The sequence below is a fragment of the Rattus rattus genome, chromosome 1, assembly GCF_011064425.1.
Source record: "Rattus rattus isolate New Zealand chromosome 1, Rrattus_CSIRO_v1, whole genome shotgun sequence".
Classification (NCBI taxonomy): Eukaryota; Metazoa; Chordata; class Mammalia; order Rodentia; family Muridae; genus Rattus; species Rattus rattus.
This window is the reverse complement of record NC_046154.1, coordinates 96002431-96023035: the sequence shown is the minus strand read 5'-3', so window position 1 is coordinate 96023035 and position 20605 is coordinate 96002431. Positions and strand designations below refer to the sequence as shown.

Genomic DNA, 20605 nt, shown 5'->3' with positions numbered 1-20605 from the left:
ATGAGAGGGTGTTGTAGCTCTGCTGTCCAAGACCTAACTTAGCATGCACCAGATCCTGGCTTTAATCCTTGGTACTAAAACGATGGAAAAACAAACCCGGAACCCTGTCCTCATCTGCAACCCACCCACTCCTACTCTGAAATGTCCCTGTGACTTTCCAGTATGCATCTACCAAGAAGAGGCCTGGGAATCCAGTTTCAGGAGCCCCAAACCACATCTGAGTGAGAGTCTAAATGAGAGAGTCCAGGGCCTGGGTCTCCGGCTCTCTCGCCCGCGGCCGCGTTGCTACGGAAGGACCGGCGGGGGGCGCTGCAGACCGCGCCGCACCCGCCTCCAGCTCTAGCCCTCAGGCCTCCGGGGCACCGGGGCTGCCTGAGAGTCGGACTCTGGGCGATCGGCTCTTCCGCCAGCCACACCCTGCGATCTTCCTTTCCACTTCTACTTGGAGAGGAATAGGGCGGGACGGAGTTCTGCCGGGCGTGGCAGGAGACCTGGAATATGTCGGTGCGTCTGTCAGAGCGAGAACTGGCCCCAGCGCGGACTCCAGGTAGAGCCCTATGCACACGGGAACGCGCGTGCGCTACTTTCCAGCCCAGTCCAGACCAGCTGCATCCGAGCAGCACCGCATCCCACCCCACAAGGAACCCTATTTCTGACTTTGAATCCCAAAGCAGATACGTTGGTTCTGGGCCTGCATTGCAGCTGGCAGAAACCCAGGCAACAGACACCCCAGTCCCCGGAGCAGGAACCCAGGTCATCTCTGCTGATTGCCCAAATACTAACTGATCCTAATTGCCTCAGTAGAAGCATATTGATCATCCAGGTGCTGGACAAAGAAGAGGATGTTTTTGAGATTTGCAATCTGAAGGCACTGGCTTAACACTTTCAGAGTTAGCTTGTAATACATCAGAATGCCTGTTGAATTTCCATATTCACTTTTTCATAGCTCTCCAATTCTTAAGGACTCTGTAGAAATTCAGGTGTGTGCATGCGTGCGTGCATGCGTGTGTGTAATGTGTGCGTGCGTGCGTGCGTGTGGGTGCGTGTGCGTGTGTGTGTGTGTGTGTGTGTACGCGCGCGCGTGTGTGCGCGTGTGAGATGTGCGTGCCGCAGATAGCTATGGAAGAGCTGCCCAGAACATGTTGACATTCATTAAAATATAAGTTAACATCCTCCCACGTTTTAAAATTACACTATTAGGAACAACACATCATGGCAAAAATTACTCGCCCAACATCTGTTCCTTCCGATGGAAGGTTTCTTTCCTGCCAAGAATTTTATGAATTTTATATAGGAGCTTGGTCCTGTTTGGCGAAGGTAGAGAAGGCCTGCCAAAGCGGCCTGGAAGAAGTAAGGGATGATTCGCTTGGGACTTTAAAAGGCTCTTGACGCTGGGAAAGTCGGCCTTCTGAAGAACACAGAAAAACAAAATCCCAAACAAATGGCGCGTGAGCATAAACAGCAGAGCAACGTCAAGGCCCAGAGTCTGGTTGACCCGCGCCGCTCTGTTCTAGCTTTGTTCAGAGAGGGTCTAATCCTTTGTGGAGAGGAGGAGGGTATTATTGGGTTGAAACCCAAACAACTCCTATCAGGGGACACTGATTGCTCCTTTCATTTCACACAGACCAGATAGGACTAATCTTTCATCACCCAAACTTCTCTCAGTCTCTTCATCTCCAGTCAATTGTCTTCTCAATTGGAGTCTGCTGACTGGAGCGTTTATCTTCTGAAACCCATCATCAGGGGTGCTTGGAAAAGTCATCAGAGGGAATAGGTCACGGAGTGAGTTAGCCCTTGAAACATTAATGATTACCTCTGGACTCAATGCGGGTTTATTTATCTAAGCAGGTTTCCAATAGGCTTCTCCTTAGCCCATTGAAAGAACTATCTACTGCAGAGCAGACCTGACGTGAGCAAGGGGAAGGCTGCCCTTCCCATCTCAGGCCACTGCAGAGTCTTCACACTAAGCGGAATGGGCTGTGTTGTCATTCTGGGATTTCAGATAAAATATGTCAGGCATTGCCGCCACTGTGTTGTGTTGTGGAAGAGAAACAGAAGAAACAATCCCGATGTGTTTTAAATGAGCATCAAGAGGAAAACCAAGCAGGCTAAAGGGCTAAAGACAAAACAGCAATGCTCTTTTGGTAAATCTGGAAAGGGTAACTCCTAGACAACATTCCTTCTAGAATTTTCTTAGTGTAAACAATCACCTCAGCTATGGAGTTTTGAACATTCTCCATATATATGCAGAGAGACGACAGAGACAGTCAGACAGACAGACAGAGAAACCGAGTGACAGAGAGTCATCTTTGCGTCGGCAGGACATGGTGATCCATACCTGTAATCTCAGCCTCCAGGAGACAGAAGCAGGGATCACAAGTTCAAGGGCAGCTTGAGCTACACAGGGAGACAGGGAGCTCCAGACCAGCCTGAACGTTGTGTGTAAAGAAAGCCCAACTCAATGGGTCAGTGAGTAAAAGAACTTGTCATGCAAGCCCGAGAACGCAAGTTTAGTTCCTAGAACCCATGGTAAAAAGAGAGATCCAACTGGAGCACATGCACGCACGCATGTACACACACACACACACACACACACACACACACACACACACACATACACACACACACGGGAGATGTTGAAACCGCAGCTTCATCGTTCACTTGCTTTTCTTCTGTTTTCGGTTATCCAGGCTCATCTGGGTTCTCATGTCCCCTGTCCTCAGAAGGAGAAGAACTGTAACCTCACAGGGTTATCGTGGGGAATGAATGAGAAAAACGCATACAATGTTGCGTGTAGGAATGCTAGGAAGTAAACCTTGACACATGCTGGTCCACCTTCACTGCCGATCACTTCAATGGTGCGTGGCGGCTGGTTCTGAGGTTACATTGGGACTTTCGTAGCCCATGCCCTGTTGTTGGACAGAAAGAGGATATAAACCCATGAGCTGAGGGAGAAAGGCAAACAGTTGTTCAGCCCAACAAACAAGACTCAGCGCAGCTGAACAGAAGCTCAGTGGAGCTAATAACCCACATCAACCAGGTTCTGAAGGAGGCTATTACCCTTCTAGGTTCCCGATGACGAATACTCCTGCTTTCAAAGACCTGTCCGTTGGCTCAAACCCCCACACCCAGTCTCTGTTAGGACACCACAGTTAGGACTACTTGCTTTAGACACTTACCCTAAGACCTTTTATTGCAAGCTGAATCCAAGGGTTGGGAGTCTGAGCCTAAAATGGAGTTCTACAGGCACGTAACATTGAGGGGGATAAGAGGGCCCTGCTTCTCCGTTTGTGAGAAGGACACTTTAAGCAAGCCAGTCTTTGGATCGCCTCCTAGCCAGTCATTCACAGGCTCCCAGACTTGGATCCTGTGTTCAGCGATGCCTTCCAGGCCGCTGAGATCCGAAATGGCTTCTGAGTCATTGGTTCATGCCTGGCGGCACATGCCCAGTGCTATTTTCGGTTGAGATCCTGGTTAGGGGAATAGGGATTATCTTTAGATATTGGGAGCATTAGAAGAATGTTGGCAAAGGGTTTTGGAAGATGGGCAAGAAATAGGAGCGTTTCCCATGGCCATGGCTGAGAAGCGGGCCCAGCATGTAGTTCAGAGTGGCCAGCCTTCCCGAAGGATTGTGCATTGAAGAGGCTTTGAGAAGTGCTCTCTCTCTCTCTCTCTCTCTCTCTCTCTCTCTCACACACACACACACACACACACACACACACACACACACACACACACACACACACACACACACACACAGGAGTCTAGCCATGTGGCAGAGGTCAGCATCTAACCACTCCTCCTTCCACCTCCAGAGTGCTAGGATTAATAATGCATTTTCCAGCATACCCAGCCTCCTAAAATGCTTCCTTAAACTCATCTAGAATGGGCCCAACTATAAATAGAGATGGTGGTCCTTGTTCTCAGCAATCCAAGACGTGCATAAAATGTTTTGAAGTCATGCGGGAATTATCCTGGAAGAAAAGGTTTGACTTATTTGTGGTGCTTTAGTCGGGGCTGTGGGTTGCTACAATGTAGAAGGTGGTCATTCTTTCCAAGGTCATTGTTCAAGTTGGAAACTAGAGGAATGTGGGGTATTTGTATAGAACGACAGGTAAGATCACTTGTCTCTATTAGAGAAAGGGATGGTTAGGCCAGCCCTGCCCATATATTTTTGCATGCAGAAAACATCACTCTGTTTAGATTCAAAATGGCAGGGGGTGAGGAGCTTCAGTTTATCTGAGAAAGAGTATTATTTCTAGTAAGAGAGTGGACTTCCAAGGCAGACAGCCATAGATTCTTTTTGTACCTGTGCAGCCTTAGATAAGTCACACTCCTGTAACCTTCTGACTTTAATCTAAAGCTGTGGTTCTCAACTTTTCTAATGCAACTATGGTCCTTCAGTACAATTTCTCATGTTGTGGTGACCTAAATAAAATTACTATGACTACATAAAACTACTATCATTGTTATTTCCTAATGGTAATTATGCTACTGTTATAAATCATAATATATATATACATACATATATACATATATACATATATACATATATACATATATACATATATATATATACATATATACATATATATACATATATACATACATACATATACACACACACACACACACACACACACACACACACACACACACATATATATATATATATATATATATATATATATATATATATATGGGGATGGTTATTTTGGGGGGTGCGGCGCACGGGTTGAGAACTTCTGACTTACAGGGCTATAACGAAATGGCCTGATGGCATGCCTCTGCAACTTCAGAACTTGGTGGGGGTTTGGGGCATTCAGGAGTTTAAGACCAACCTCCACACACAGAGTTCGAAGCTAGCTAGGGCTACATGAGACTTTGTCTTTTTTTTTTTCCGGAGCTGGGGACCGAACCCAGGGCCTTGCGCTTGCTAGGCAAGCGCTCTACCACTGAGCTAAATCCCCAACCCCCGAGACTTTGTCTTAAAATAGCAAAAAAACAAAAATAAAATCAGTGTAGCAAAATCTTCCTTTTGCAAAGTTCTGAGCATACCGGCGATACTTAATGACTGTAAATTCTGCCCTTTCCTCTCCACCCACCTCTCCCCTACTCAGCCAGCATCTCCAAGTCCACATTCCCCAGTGCATTCCTGCTGCCATGGAGGAAACCCTTCCAAGCTGGGGTTAGAGACAAAGCACTAAAGGACAGGGAAGCAGAGTTCAAAAGAAAATAGACAAACAAATAAATCATTCCTTCTAAACCCACAACCCGTAACATGGTCCCTCCTTGAGACAGGTTTCTATTCCAGGTTGTAGGTTGCCACACCTGGGAGCAGCGTCAAAGCAAATGTTCGGTAAACACTGTTTGCCAAAGGGTAGACTGTTGCTCTTCGGGTTGCGATGAGAGTATTGTTATGGCAACTCTAAAATCAGTTTTCTCAAACCTGTGTAGAGAAGAAGACCTGAGCAGAGGTGTCCAAATACATCCTGAAGCAGTGAAAGGCTCTCCTCCTTCAGGTTACAGACTGCACCTCTGAAGAGTTCTGTTAACGGTGTGCCCTGTGTTCTAGTTCAGAGAGCTGGTGACACCTGTACACCTATCACTATGAATTCTTTGTCACTTTCTATTCGATCCGTAGCTTGGTATTTTTGAAGCCCAGGTAGATTCACCCTAAAACCGACCTACAAGAGGTCTGGAATCACAGTAAACAGTTTTACCAACTTTTACAGACAAGTGCTGCCGACCAGGCTGAGAGGCTGAGAATAAAAGAGAGTCAAACCTGGAAGAGGCCTTGTGTTTCCATATGCAAATTGAGACCTGAACATTAAACAGTAGGGATCATCTAATCCTTTGACAAAGGCACAAATTGCAAATCAGACTTCTAAGCCATAATGGCTTTGCCTAACAAAGTTCTTAATGCAAAGAATCCCCCAGGCGAAGCCTGCTCTGTCTCTTCAGACCTTGGCACCAGCCTCTTCTTATGAAGTCAGTTACTCTCCTGCCGTAAACTGTGTTTAAAAGAAAATAATTTTCTTCTGATGGCTAAGATACAAGGTCCCTTGTACCATAGAAATTCAAGTTGTTTCTTGGGTTAACCTCCCCCTCCTCGAAAAGGGTTCTATTTTGCTTGAATCACAAAGCCCGAGAGAAGTTTAAACTATTTTGTTGAATAACACCTAAATCTTTGTGCTCAACCTGAGTAGCACATGTTTTAACATGCACCCGAATAACAGGTCGAATGTATATAAAATAATAAGCAATCAAAAAAAAAAAAAAACCCTGTACAAGGCACATGGCATGTGGGGTGCAGTGGCTGAGTCAAAGAAAATTTTAATCACTTTCCCAAGGAAAGTTAAAAATAAAACCAACCACCAACCAATCGCCAAACAGCCAACCAACCAATCACCAACCAACCAACCAACCACCAACCAATCACCAACCACCAACCAACCAACCAACCAGCCAACCAATCACCAACCAACCAAAGAGTTGATGAAGCCTGGAATGCTGATATTCTTTACTGAGACAAAGTGTCATGTATCCCAGACTGACTCTAAACTCAGTAGATACTGACAGGATGATCTCAAAACTAGGGAGGCAGAGGCAGGAGGATTGGTAGTTCTAGATCAGGCCCACCTTCATATACAGGGAATTTGGAATGAATGTGGACTACACAAGACCTTGTCTCAAAACAACAACAAAACAACAACAACACAACAACAACAACAAACAAAAACCCTTCAAACTAGTGGCAGCAAGATGGGCCAGCAAGTAAAAGCTCTTGAAGCCAAGCCTACGACTTGAATTTGAGCCCTAGGAAGGAAAGAACTGGCTCTCAGATGTTGTCCCTCTGACCCTTACACATGTCAATTTATCTAGGCATATTATAAAGTCAGGAAATGCCTAGAAACCCTAAGGAGGGCAACAGAGAGATGAAAAGTTGTTCCCTTTCCTTTTGTTTCATTCACCCACTCAGAAGCCCAAAGGTGTCCCATCCCATTATTGCTGTATGGCCTCGGTATTCCCTTTCCCGTGAAAGGAAGGAAGCCCAGCAGGCCATGTGAGGAAAGGGGTAAAACAACTCCTTTTTCCTAAGCTTTGCTTCATAGCAAACCTGCTCCTGGTCGTCTGACCACCTGCCCCATAGCCTCTGCTTCCTCCAACACATCCCGGAGATATGTCAAACTCCATAGTCAACACACGCTCACTCAGCAGAGTCCACTGAAAGGAGATTCCGAGTTTGGGGGCTAAATGTTCATTAATCATTGATCTCATTTTGATGAGGATGACGATGAGGGAGCTCCAGCAGCGAACAAGAAGCGCTCCCTAAGGATTCCAGCAGCCCCTGTCTGCCAGGGGGAAGCCATGCCATCAAACCTTGCAGTATAGAAGACTCAGTGTTGAGAGAGGAGCACAAAGGAGCCTTTTCAAGAACTCAGCTTTGAAGCACATACTTGTAATCCCATCACTTGAGAGGTTGACTCAAGAGGACTGCTGTGAGTTTGGGGCCAGCCTGAGCTATAGAGCAAGACCCTTTCTCATAAAAACTGAGGAAAAAGGAAAAAGAAAGGAAGGGTGGAAAGAAAGAGAGAGGAGAGAGGAGAGGGGAGAGAGGAGAGGAGGAGGGGGAGGAGGAAGAAGAGAGGGGGGAGGAGCTGGAACCTCCCCAGTTTACTGAAGAGAAGAGCACACTGGGAGACAGAAAGTCTCCGGCTTTCGGTTCTGAGCAGCATTACTGGAAGAACCTGGGTGTTAGCAAATCCTCCTGAACTGGATGAATCTGTTTTGCCTGCCGTCCTACCTGTCCAGCAGACAGAAGACAAAAGTATTAGAAATGCTTCGAGCGTGGCCGGGCGTGGTGGCTCCTGCCTGTAATCTCAGCACTTAGGAGTTGGAGGTAGGAAGGCGGGAGTTAAGGCTACCCTGTGCAGTATGAAACGCCAGCTAAAGGAACCCACCCCCCACCCAAAAAAAAAAAAAAAAAAAAAAAAAGAAAAGAAAAAAAAAGAAAAAAGTACTCAATGTATAGCAGAAGAATGAGAAGTGAAAACAAAACTGGTAACTTTATAAAAAGCAAATCTTGGCATCGTCATCATGTAATGGGGCTGGGAGGGTGCAATGCTTCTGTCGTCAAGTAAAGCTTAAAGAGTTGAGCAGAACTAAGGGACCCAGATCAGAATGCCCTGTGTCTGCCCCTGTGGAGAGAGTCCCTTTAGATTGTGCTAACTGCATTCTTCTTTTGTGACTTACACTGCCTCACTTTATGTCTCAGGCTTTCAGCAAATCGTCCAAGCTTCCTTCCATGTCTCCGTCACGGCAGTTACCTACCTTAAAGGCTGCAGAGTGAGTTTGCTGATGGAGCACCTGAGCGCATTGGGTTGGTGCCATGGCGATTTGGCCGTGTTAGCAAACCATTTGATCCCCGTGTCAGTGCAGATGCTATAAGAACTGCCTAGGGAATTCGCTCAGTTGGGAAAGTGCCCGCCCAGCAGTACTAAACCCTGGGTTTGATCCCCAGCACTGTGTGAACTGGGTATCATGACGTACACTGCAATGCCAGCACTCAGGATGTGGAGGCAGAAAGATCAGAAGTTCAAGCCCCAACTGGGAGGTTTGAGACCCTGTCTCAAACATACTAAATAAAAACAGAAAGGGATAGGAACTTCTGGCATCAGAAATAGTGACCTGGAAATATCTATTTGTCGTGGTTGATTTAACTAGGTAATTGTCCAACCTCTAGCAGGAGTTCTCTGTCTGTCTGTACACCATGAGTCTTTGATCTATATTTTCCTAACCCACTTGTTTGCTGCCTGGCTTAAACGACAGTGTGTAACATAAACAGGAGAACAAACCTAAAAACATTGCAAACGGCCCTAACATTCTGGGGCCGTTGTTTTATAACCATTGTGTTGTCTCCACGAAGCCCGTGGCTCCGTCAGGTGACTGTGGAGGAGGTGGTGGGTGCGGATTGTCTCCTTTTGCTCTTCTTAGGTCTCTATTTCCCTTCTTTTCCTTTAAGAACAATTGGGAGATCTTTGGGCGGACCTGTTTGCAACAGGTTGACTCATTGAGGTGTGAGAGAACCGAAGTAATTCAAGTGAGACTCTGTCAAGAGCATGGTCGAAACAATTAAAAAGAAGGGCTCTGAGTATATAATGTTACAGCAATATGACACCTCCGGTGCATCTCCTTCCCCAGCCAATTTAATTGGCTACCAGAGGCTTCACAGCAGCCTGGGAACTTGTGTTTTAGCACACGTTTTTGAAGTCGTTTTCCCTCTGTGTTGGCTGTGATCTGGCCATTGACGCACTGCACAATTTAAAGCGATTGGAGAATTAACCGTTTTTCAGGACATGGTGAGAAATTTCCTTTAAGATTTTCTTTTGTGTTTAAGACAAAGCCTTCCAAAAGCTTGATCATTTCCAGCCCTTTTTTTGTTTCATTTAATGCAAAATTTAAAAAAAAAGACTAATTTCACACAGTGTTCAGAGTTTGATAGGCCCCCTTTCCCGCTGAATTTCACAGTCGGCACATTCCACAGCCTTCCTTATGAAGACAGCAGATCACGTTGGTTTTATAGGAAATAGCTTTGAATGACTGTACAAGTGAACAATGGAAGACAGTTTCATGAATGACCTTTAGGAGGCAGACATGGCTTCGGTTTAGCACAATAAAAACTCGACAGTGTACAATAGCCTGTAGAAGGTGCTATGAAAATACAAAGAGCTAAAATAAATATAAAAAGCATAATACATAATAAAATAATAAAATGATAAAAGCAATAAATATATAAAAGTGTTTTTGTAGGACTGGGTGTTACCTTTGTCTACATGAGAGAGGGAAAGAGAGGGAGAGAGAGGGGAGAAAGGGGTGTGTATGGAGATGATCGGGTCTGTAGAGTGCGAAATACAACATCAGAGGCCAGAGCTTTAATGGGGCAGGTGGCTGCCACTCATTGCTAAATCCAGAGACTCCCTGTATTGTCAAAGCCCAACAGGTATAGGTTCTTATGCTAACATTTTTCCTATGGAACGGCGTCTACACATTGCAGTGCCTGCTTTCCCTTATAAAGACTCGTGTAGCAGGGCATAGTGGCACATACTCATAATCCCAGCACTCTGGAGGTGGAGGCTAGAGAATCAGGAGTTCAAAGCCAGCCTCTGCTACATAGCTCTGTCTCTCACTTTCTTTGTTTCTTTGTGTGTGTGTGTCGTGTCTGTGTGTGTGTATGTGTATTTATGTATCTATGCATCTATGTATATATACACACATATATATATTATGTGTGTGTATGTGTATTTATGCATCTATGTATATATATATATATATATATATTGTATAGAAATTGGGGGAGATAACTACATAGTGAGTTTGAGCTCCAACTGGGCTACATATTAAGAGTGCCCCCCCACCAATCCCCAAAGTCTGAGAATGCAGCTCAAATAGTAGAGTGCTTATTCAGAATGTATGAAGCCCTATGTGTCCAGCACGGTACAAACCAGGGGTGGTGGCATACACTTGTAAACCTAGTCCTTGAGAGGTGAAGGCAGAAAGATTAGAAGTTCAAGGCAAAACAGTGATTTCCAGGCCAGACGCTAACACATGAGACACTGTCTCAACACAAAACTAGGAACAAACCAAACCAAAACAAAATTCAAACAAACAAAAACAAAACAAAACAAAACAAAAAAACCAAAAACTAGAATCGCAAATCTCTTCCAGTAGAAAGTGTATTTTGACAGAATAAAAAGTCAGCCTACATGTCTGTTGACAGGCAGGAAACACCACATTTAATCCCCTTGTGTAAGCATGCCAGTTAAAATCTAGGACATATAAAATTAAATGTCATAAGGAAAATATAATAAGCAGGCACGTCAATTATTAGGTACTCTCTTGTACGTGAGTGGTTCTGTACCTCTACAATGACCGTGCACCTGGCAGCCCAGAGCTACTAGGTGTGAGAGGAAATGGTTCAGGGCTGTGTTGAGTAATGTTTTGTCCTGTTAGAGAACTCTTCTTCCTCATTCATTCACGATATTGGACTCACTTCGGCAGATTAGAAAAAGCTAATGTGTGCTGATGTTTCCTTGTCACCTCAGACATCTTTGAGTCCAAAATGTCTTGATAGTTTATGCCTAAGACGGTAACATTCATTCAGGGAAATGTTTCCTCCCTTCCCCTCTACCTTTTCGTTTGCTTGAGACAGAGCCTCACACATCCCAGGCTGGCCTTGAACTGTACATATGGACAAATGAGGATGACCTTGGATTTGACCCTCCTGCCTCTGCCTTGCAAGTATTGGGATTAAGGTAAGTACCGCCAGGCCTCGCTTTGTGTAGCACTGGGGATCAAACCCAGGCAGGGTCTCCTGCATGCCAGGCAAGCTCTCTGCCCTCTGAGCTACCTCCTAGGTGGAGTAAACTATAAGACAGGTGGGTTATAAAAGCAACCAGCCACTATTTATTACAAAGAAAAAGTCATCAAGCACACAGCAGTTATATTTTATATAGCTTTAGTTCTTTAAAAAAATAAAACCCAAGTGTCTTTTACTTAGAGTCTTCGAAAAGCAGTTTCCCTGTACTTATTCTTACTTGAATGTTTGCAAATTGGCGGGGAGGGGTAGTAATTGGTTCTCAAATCTGTTTAGACTGAAATTTTAAGCCAAGAAAACTACTGCTCACTTTTTCGTGTTTCTTTCCAATCTTTTTATTTCCTATTGTTCTTTCTGCTCAAAACATACCCAAGCCACAGGTGATTGTGAGCATCTCTACCAGCACTGGGGAGGCTGAGGCAAGAGGGTCCCTGTGTTAAAGGACAATTGAATTACAACAAGCTCCAGGAGTCCTTTGAGCTACAATATGAAAATCCATTTAGACAAAAACCCAGTAAACAAAAAGCAAGGAAGGACAAAACAAATCAGGAAACAAAACAGAGCCAGGTTTGATGGAGTATGCCCATCATCCAAGAAGTTGGGAGAGGCAGGATGACGAGTTCAAGGCTGCCCTCAGCAACAGAGCAAGGTCTGAGCCAGCCTGGGTTACAGGAGACAAACACAAACTCATGCACAAATCCATGCACAAACAATTGGAGTCTCGCTGTTCATTGTGCTATATCCTGCCTTTCCCACTTAACATACCGTGAGCGTTTTTCCATGTCATTAGCTTTGCTTTGAATATGTTCTTGACCACATAAAATCCCGTCCTCCTGATGCACCTGCTTCTTTTTAAGCAAAGACACATGCTGTGGTTTCAATCGCACTGGCCTTTTAAAAGTCAAAGAAAATACTTTGCACTGATCTCCCATGAGCTCCTTGTGAATCTAAGTTTTTAAAAGTCCATTTATAAAGCATATTATGGGTGTAAATACAACTCCGGGCACTAGATACAATGGATGGTTAATAAGCACTCAAAAGAATAAGCCAGTCAGCTTCTGCTCCCTTGATCTTCTGAGTCACCCATAACACCATTAAAATGTCTACAAGTATCACAGGTACTTTTCCATTTTGTGACAGCTAAAAATAGTTTGACTTCGACCTCCTGAGATAGTAATTAGTGCAGTTTTAAGCTTAAATAAGCTCAGAAGTAGAAATGCTTACAAATTTACAAGGGCACCACTTAAAAGTTTTAATTTATGAGTTACACGATCCAGTGTGGGCAGAGGTGGCTACCTCCAGGGTTTTGCTCAGGCACACCCCACCACTGAGCTACACGGTCCTATCCCCCAGGGTTTGAGTAATTTTTAAATTGCTTCCATGTCTTCAGAGAGATTGAGGAAGCTTTCAAATACTCTGTAGACAGTATGCTTTGGATCTCTTTAGAGATAATATATGCAGCATAAATGGAGCCTTTAATCCTCAGGAGGGCACTGTGGAACTACATTCCCATTCCGTTCTTAGGGCTGTTTGCCTGGGGAAGGTTCTTTTGTAACTCAGATTCTGTGGGGACTACGAGGCCGGGCCTCCAGAGAAAAACGATTCCTAATTTCACTAACTCTAAAGACAAAGTGTAATTTGTCATATGTGCGTGTGTGTATACGTGTACGAAACTAGAGTGTCCTGGTTTACTGTTGAGTGCCCCTCTAAAACTGAGCAGATCGAAGAATACCCGAGCCACGTGTACCTGGAAAGGTTCGGTTGGGTAAGGAGATGCACTTTTGTATTTGTACTAAGCAAACCTGAACCAGATGTTCTATAATACCCCATCCGTACAGCTCTCAACTCCAACACTGCTCAATGTAAAACCGAATAACCTAAAAAAACACGTCGCCTATGTCCTCTTGTCAAGGTAAGGTTGGCTTTACAGTGTGGCTGTCACCAGCCCTCCCTCCACCACACCGTGTTAAGGAGTAAGTCCTTTTCCAACCCAAACAAAACAAAACAAAACAAAACAAAACAAAACAAAGAGATTTCCATTCAGATAAAATATTATAGGTTTATTTAAAACTTATTTCTCACCTTGAGTATGCAAAATACAAACTCCACAAAATGTTCATTTTTTTTTACTTTGTAGTTTACAAATATACAAAATAGAAGTTTGCTTAAATTTATATTACATATTTATTAAGGCAAGGAACTATATAGAAAAACACATTTGTTCTGCTTAAAGGCATACTTGGGAATAAACCATTGTACAAATTATTGCACACTCTGAAACCACAGTGCATGACATACTGTCTGCATAAAAAATGTTACAGAAATAAACCAGGCTTATTTACCTGACTTAGGTCATAAATGTAGATCGGAAGACAAAAATAGATTTTCCTTGTCAAAGTATGCAGCAGTTGGAGAACTTTGGCTCCCCCGTTTGGTACCTTTAGAACCACGACTCACCAAGCACCATCGTTTAGGCTATTAGAACACGTTCTGTACCTGAATTGCTTCCTCTTCCTCTGACGTCATAATGGCTTTTTAGAAGGCAAAGAGCATACAAGGTGGTCTTTCCATGTATATTGCATCATCGAAACACAATTCAAGGGAACTCTGGTCTTCCCTCCCCCCAGCTCACTGATTTAATGTATACCCTGATATCCACAAACTTCCAGTCACCCCTTGGCATTTTGTAAGTCCAGTCTTGTTCAAGTCGGATTTGGTATTGGAATGATAGAAGATCCAGTCTCAGACCCCATCTGTTCTGTGATTTTTTTCTTTTGTTTTTTTTTTTTGTTTGTTTGTTTTTTAGTATTTTTTTTCTTTTCTTTTCTTTTGTCTCTTGGACTCTTCCTTTCTCCTGATTATCCATTCACAAGCTGACTTGCTGGGAACTTGACCATGATTGTAGCGCTTGCCAGCTGGGCTCCTCCCCTCGTGGGAAGACAGTGTGAAAGGTTAAAAAAAAAAAAAAATACTGAACTCTCTCCTGGCAGTGTGGGTCATGTCCACGATGTGGAATTTAAAAGTGCCTCTTCATGTGTAAGGCAAGGTGGTCCGACCTGGAAAAGGCCCTGTCGCACTTCTGGCACTGAAAGGGCCGGTGCCCGGTGTGTTTGCGGTAGTGCCTGGTCAGTTCATCTGAGCGGGCGAATTTCCACCCACAGCCGTCCCAGTCACAGTGGTAAGGTTTCTCGCCTGTAAAGGGAAAGGGAGAACGGGCTGCTGAAGCCATTGCTAGAATGAAGAATCGGCCCCTTTAAAAAAAACGAGAGGCCAGAGAGCAAATTCCGGTGCGCGCCCCACCCTCGCTCTTTCAAAAAAGTGAAAAAAAAAACATTAACAAAATATCCAGGAATGTCTTTATGACAACTGAAGGGCTATACTGAATTTCAGATGAGTAGGAATGACATGTGTTGTGAGTTTAAACTCGGGGAGAAACAGTAGTTAGCAACCAAAAAAAAAAAAAAAATGCAGATACCCTCCTCGATCTGTCCACTCCCACAGAACTGAGTTTTCATTTTTTTGAGCCTAACCAGTGCTGGAATTGGATTGGACTAGGAGTTATCTCTCTATCGGAACCCAGAGTCTCCCAGGCCATCACACTGGGTCCACAATGCGCCCATGGCTGATTTCTTCAGCAATGCTCTTCTAGCTGTTGTAATAAACATGATCTAGAAGGCTTTACCCAGTTAATGACTACCTTTAAATTTTTTGTTATTTTGAGCCTGGGGTTCTTGACCAGGCTGGTCTTAAATCAACAGGATTCTTTCAACTCCCTCTCTTTGGTATTTGCAACTCCAAAATTGAGTGTCACCGTACCCAGCTCGCAGGGACAGTTTTAAAACCAGAATCCTCGGCAACGGGAACCATTAAATTCTTGGACCGTAAATCGAATCTAATTATTCTAAAGACCAGAGGAGAGTTAAGGGTAGGTAGATCTAAGAGGAGGAGGGGACAATTATGAAAATAATCTAGAAAATTTAAAACTTTTCTTTTAAAGATACCGCATTTTTGCATTGCAAAGTCTAACTTCTTCATTACCGGGCTAGGAGGTACAGGCACACCCAGGAAACTCCCTGTCCTTTAAAGGCCCAGTGAGAAACTGCACATTCAGGCAGCAGATAGCATCCACCAAGCAAAAGGCTTCTGGGCAAAACCATAGGCGCCTGTTTGCTGCCCTCCTCTGTGATCCAGGAGATGGAAAAGAGATACACCCCAGCACAGCACCCGAGAAAGCCCTAAGGAGTCTACAGGCAGCCTACAGAGCAGACAGGCACCAACAGCCCTCCTCCACAGCGCTGCTCCCCTTACCTGTGTGAGTTCGCAGGTGTGCCTTGAGATGAGAACTCTTCGTATAGGTTTTGCCACAGCCTGCATAGTCACAAGTGTGGGTGGCTGTCCTTTTCCGGGGCCAAGACCTTCTTCCCCTCTTTGGCTTGGGCTCCTCTGGCAGGCAGGATCCCGGTGGCATGAGCTCTAAGGGGTAAAGAAAGTGAGGTCAACTTCCTTCTCCACAGCCTCCAGAACCCCCAGAAGCAAAGCTCCCCCCCCGGCCTCAGCGCTACCAATCCCTTCCTCTACTGACCTTGATAATGGAGAGAGGGGACTTGCGACTGCATCTGGTCTGGCAGGAAAGGAGGGTAGCTGGGCCCCGGGTGGGGATGGAATCCTGGGGGAAGAGGCAGGCCAGGGTGACAGTCCCTGCTGTTCAGCAGTTCCTCGGGACTCAGTGTAGGGGTAGTCCTGGTGGGGAGCTGCCGCCCCAGGGGGAAGTCGTGTGTGTTGGGCCTGTGGCCGTTGCTGAGCTGGGGTCCAGCGCTCAAGTGGGCCTCTAGGGACCGGCTGACCGTGCAGGATGGGACGGCCTCTTGCTTAATCTTGGGGCACATACGCGGCGGGCCACCGCTGTAGGGCGCCACTACCACAGGGTGGCTGCCGTCTGGGCTTCCTTTGCTAACACTGATGACCGAAGGGCTGGTGTACTCGCTGCCAGGGGTGCTCAGAGACGCCTTCAGCACAAACTTGCCCATCAGCCCGCCACCTGGCGGCTGAGGCTGCTGTGGCGGAATGTATACTGGGTCCAACTCCGGCCGCAGGAGCTCAGCCACGAAGCCGCCCGAGGGGCTCACGTCATTGATGTCCGCCAGGTTGAAGGGGGCCGTGGGAGGTGGCGCAGATTCTCGGCTGTAGAGGAGCCCTCCACCTGTGTTGCCCGCAGCCACGCCCGGGTCACCCCCGGCCCGGATCGGGTAGCTGAAGCTGCAGGTGGAGGGCGCGCTGGCAGGGCCGCTGCTAGCTGGGGAAGACGAGGATGAAGCTGACGCCGAGGTCGTCACGGTGGCGGCCACCGATTCCTGGTGGGATAGCGAGTTGGAAAGGATAAAGTCTAGGTCCAGGAGATCGTTGAACTCCTCGGTCTCCCTCCGGGGTAGGGCCGGGTTGTTACTGCTGCAAGCTGCACCAGCTCCACCACTTTCCAGGTCTGTGGCCACCGTCGCCGCCAGGTCGTAGGGGCGGCCGGGAAGTGGGGGAAGTCGCTTCATGTGAGTGAGTTCCTCTCGCCAACGCTGCAAGAACAGGGAGAGAGAGAGAAACTGTTAAGTTGTAGCCCCCTTTTACCACCCCCAATATTGACTTGCTGGGTGAAGCACACCAACAGCTCTGGACAGGAAGGCAGCCTCGGGGACTCCAGGGGCCAGCACTGCAATCTCAGCTAACACCAAGGTAAGAGGTGGCGCGTCCGTTCTACTGCAAGCTAGTGCTGTAGCACCGCCAGCCCAGTTCTCTTCCCCGCCAGCTCCGCGGGACGCTCCAGCCGCCCACGGAATTGGGACACTGGGACACTGTGGCTTTCTCCCCATACACCATAGCCACCCCGTCGCCTACGCGCTAAGATCACTCCGGTCCAAAGGGTCTCGAGACTTGGCTACCTACAATACAGTGGCCTGAGTGCGCCCACCCCACAGTCGGGACGCCCGCAGACCTGTGAGGAACCGCTGTGCGCCCCTGGCGGTACCGCAGTGCTGGGACCACACGCACTTAAGGCCTACTCAAGGGCCGAGGAGCCACCTTGGGAAGGCTGGAGAGTCCCAATGGAGGGCAATCCTTGTCCTAACGAGGGGCTCTTGGTGAACCCCAGATTCCGCCCATCCACCCCACCCCATCTGCAGAAATCTAAAGGGCGCTAGCGCGACACTCACGTTAGTCGGGGCACCTGCTGGACGCAGTGTCTTCTCCCTTCCCGCCGGGCCGGACGCGAACGTGGAGAAGGACGGGAGCAGAGCGTCGCTGACAGCCATGTCAGACTCGCCAGGTGGCTGCCTGCGGGCCGGGCGGGGCGCACAGAGACCAAGAGTCAGGGGACACCCTGGCCACTGCTCCGAAGTTTCCCACCAGTCCTCACCCATTTCTGTTCCCCAAGCCCAGCATCTCACCTACCTCATTAATGTGGGGGCCCAGAAGGTCCTCCGGAGTCCGAAGAAGAGAGAGGGGTACCCAAACCCCGAAGTCAACGAAGATTAAAAACTTTAGAAACAAAACCCCCAAACCAAAACCCCCAAATTGCCCGAGATCCTTCTTCTTTGGATTCAATATAAACCGGAGATGTCTTTAAAAAAGTTCCTTTGTATACAAAAATTCTTAGAAAAGTTGTAAACTCTTATAAAAATAGACAATCAGCAAGGCAGATAAGTAGGTCCGATGGCCAGGCTGCACGCTCTTGGACTCAGCAGTGTCCCCCACCGTTGTCGCGGCCACTGTGGCTGTCGGCGGCGCGGGGGCTGTGGTCCGGGCGGTGGGCGGGCGGCGCCGCCAGGTGAGAATGGCCGCGGTGGCGCGGAACTGCGAGCTGGGCGGTGGCGCGGGGTGCGGAGTCCTGGGGACTGCGCCGGGTGCACGCGGCCATGGGCGCGGGTCACGGGCGGGTGGCTGGGTGGGGGGCTGGAGGGGCGGGGAGGGGCACTCGGCGGCTCCGGGTGCCGCCGCCGCCCGCCACCGCCTCTGCTCCCCGCGCGCCCGGAGCCGCGCTCGCTCTTTCGGCCGGGGAACTGCCGGCGGCCGCCGCGCGCTTCTTACTTATAACTTCTCGCTCGTTCGCTCCCCGCCTCCTCCCTGTGGCGCGCGGGGCTCCGCCGCCAGGCCCCGCCCCCTGCCTTTCTTCTCCCCGCCTTCCCGCAGCCCCCCCGCGCGTTGCCATGGCAGCTAAATAAACAAACTCGGCGCACGTGGGGGCGGGGGCGAGGGAGGGGCACGGGCGGGGCGGGGCCGGGCCGTGACGCCAGCCCGGCAGCTGGCGGGCTGGAGCCGTGCTGACGCCGGCGGCGGTGGCGGCGACGGCGGCTTCGGCGCTGGGAGACCGGCGTGGCTTCTGTGGCCGCGCTATTCGGGGTTCTCTGCGCGGCCACGGTCGGTTCCCTGGGCTTGAAAGTCCTGCCATGGGAACCCTGGCGAGGACAGGAGGCTGGGGGGAGAGGCGGCTTGCCCCTACCCCTGCTCGCGTACGCGCTTGTCCAGTCGTCTGCGCACTCAGGAGCGCGATTATCCGCGTGACTCATCCAGCCCGCCCTCGCATACGCACGCAGAGGCCTGGCCGTGTCGGCGCAGGGCCTGGCCTGGCGCGGGTGCCGGTGGGGCCTCCTGTAGGGTTGGGGGAGGCGGGTGATGGGGACCGGTAAGAATCTCAGAAGCTGGGAGAATGGATTCTGCGCCTGCTATGGTGGAAAACGGCCGGGATTGGGCACGTAGTCATCGTTTTGATAATGAAAGGAACAAGGAAGGGAGTGAAAACGTCCCAGATTTACATGGGGGTGGTGGTGGTGGGAGCGCGGAGAGAAACCGAGGTGCAGAGATACCTTTCACCGGGGATCTCAAAGCTTTTTACGAGCCACGCACTCGCACTCTCCAGTTTGAAGATGAGAAGTGAGTCATAAAGAGGTGAAGCGGCGAGGTAAAGGTCATAGGACTACTCGCTCCCCCCAACTTGGGTTCTGAGCTAGCCAACCCACTCAAAGGGACTTCACTGGGAGGCGATCCTGTGCTGGGAAGATGAGCGCTGCAGTGGGACCCTAGTTCTCAGGCCTTTGCCCACCGGGAGGGGAAAAGGCAGTCATTATTGCAGTCTCCTTTCCCTGTTCCCCACTACCCCTTAGTATGAGGTCAGTAATTTTCCAGCCGGGAAAAGTTTTCGCCCTCATCTCTACAAAATACTTAAAACAAAAACCGTGAGTGTGGTGTTGAGTATAACTCGCTAAACTAGGTTTACTTTTTTTTAGACTAGATGTTTACTTTGGATTGGGGAGCAAAGTTGGGCTCCGCCGCCCTCACGGTTGAACCCCCTGGCGGAGACAGCTGAGGGTGGGGGACTGGTTGATGCTCCAGCCCAGGCAGCGTGTGCACTCGTTCCTCTCCTGGCGTCGGTGCCACGTCCTCTGTCGTTTCACCTGTTTGAGTCCCGGAATCCTGAGACCTATATTAGTTTTCTTCGGAATATTTGTCATCCTGAATTTTCCACTTCTCGCCGACCACAGAAGCGTTCTTGGAATGCATTTCGTCCCAATGAAATGGGGCTGCCCAGTCTGTCAAAGGCAGGTCTAGAGCTGGGCGCCTTTTTTCATCTTTAACCTTGGGTTTGGCAGAGGACTAGGCAGGCTTTCGGAATAAGGGGTGGGGGAGAGCACGACTTCACCTGGAAGTGGAGCTCCTCCTCCTCGTGACCTCGAGGGGGTTCAACCCCATTTCCTTGGAACTAGGACAGTTTAACTCTAAAATTATTACTCATTCAAACAAAGGAACAACTAAAAGAACACCTGTTCCGACCCCCCATTGCGGTGGCAAGAAAGAAACAAAAAAAAAAATCCGGACTTGGAATGCTAGGATTGAGCATTACTTGGAAAGTGAGCCACTTTAAGGCCAAGGTCTCAAACCCTTGATGAACTTGGATGAGCCCATGCTTGACAGCCACCACCCTTAGGATGTAAATACACAAGTCAGGGCTTGGAATTTACAACTTCGGTAGTCAAAGTCAGCCAGGGCCTTAGACTCTTTCAGCTCGGTTTTTATTTACCTAGAACAGTAGCCCCACTCTGACCATTTAACCAGTAACCACTACAGTGAAAAAAAAAAAAGAACCAAGATTTCACAGATGAATTGGAAAGCCAATTCATAGCGATTCTTACTATGTCGTATAATCAAGGCAAGACTTTGAAACTCAACTGAAAAGGATGAAGTTTCCCA

At 48.0% G+C, this 20605-nt stretch overlaps 1 protein-coding gene across 1 annotated transcript; it reads right to left on the bottom strand.

Annotated features, from left to right (window-relative positions):
* Positions 1–13410: 13410 nt before the first annotated feature.
* On the bottom strand, positions 13411–18417 carry Klf4 (Kruppel like factor 4). The gene is made up of 5 exons (XM_032903884.1): positions 17813–18417; positions 17575–17695; positions 15960–16941; positions 15686–15850; positions 13411–14569 (listed from the first exon to the last, which is right to left on the bottom strand). The coding sequence occupies exons 1-5, from the start codon at positions 17815–17817 to the stop codon at positions 14394–14396; spliced, it is 1449 nt and encodes a 482-aa protein (XP_032759775.1). The 5' UTR covers positions 17818–18417; the 3' UTR covers positions 13411–14393.
* Positions 18418–20605: the final 2188 nt, after the last annotated feature.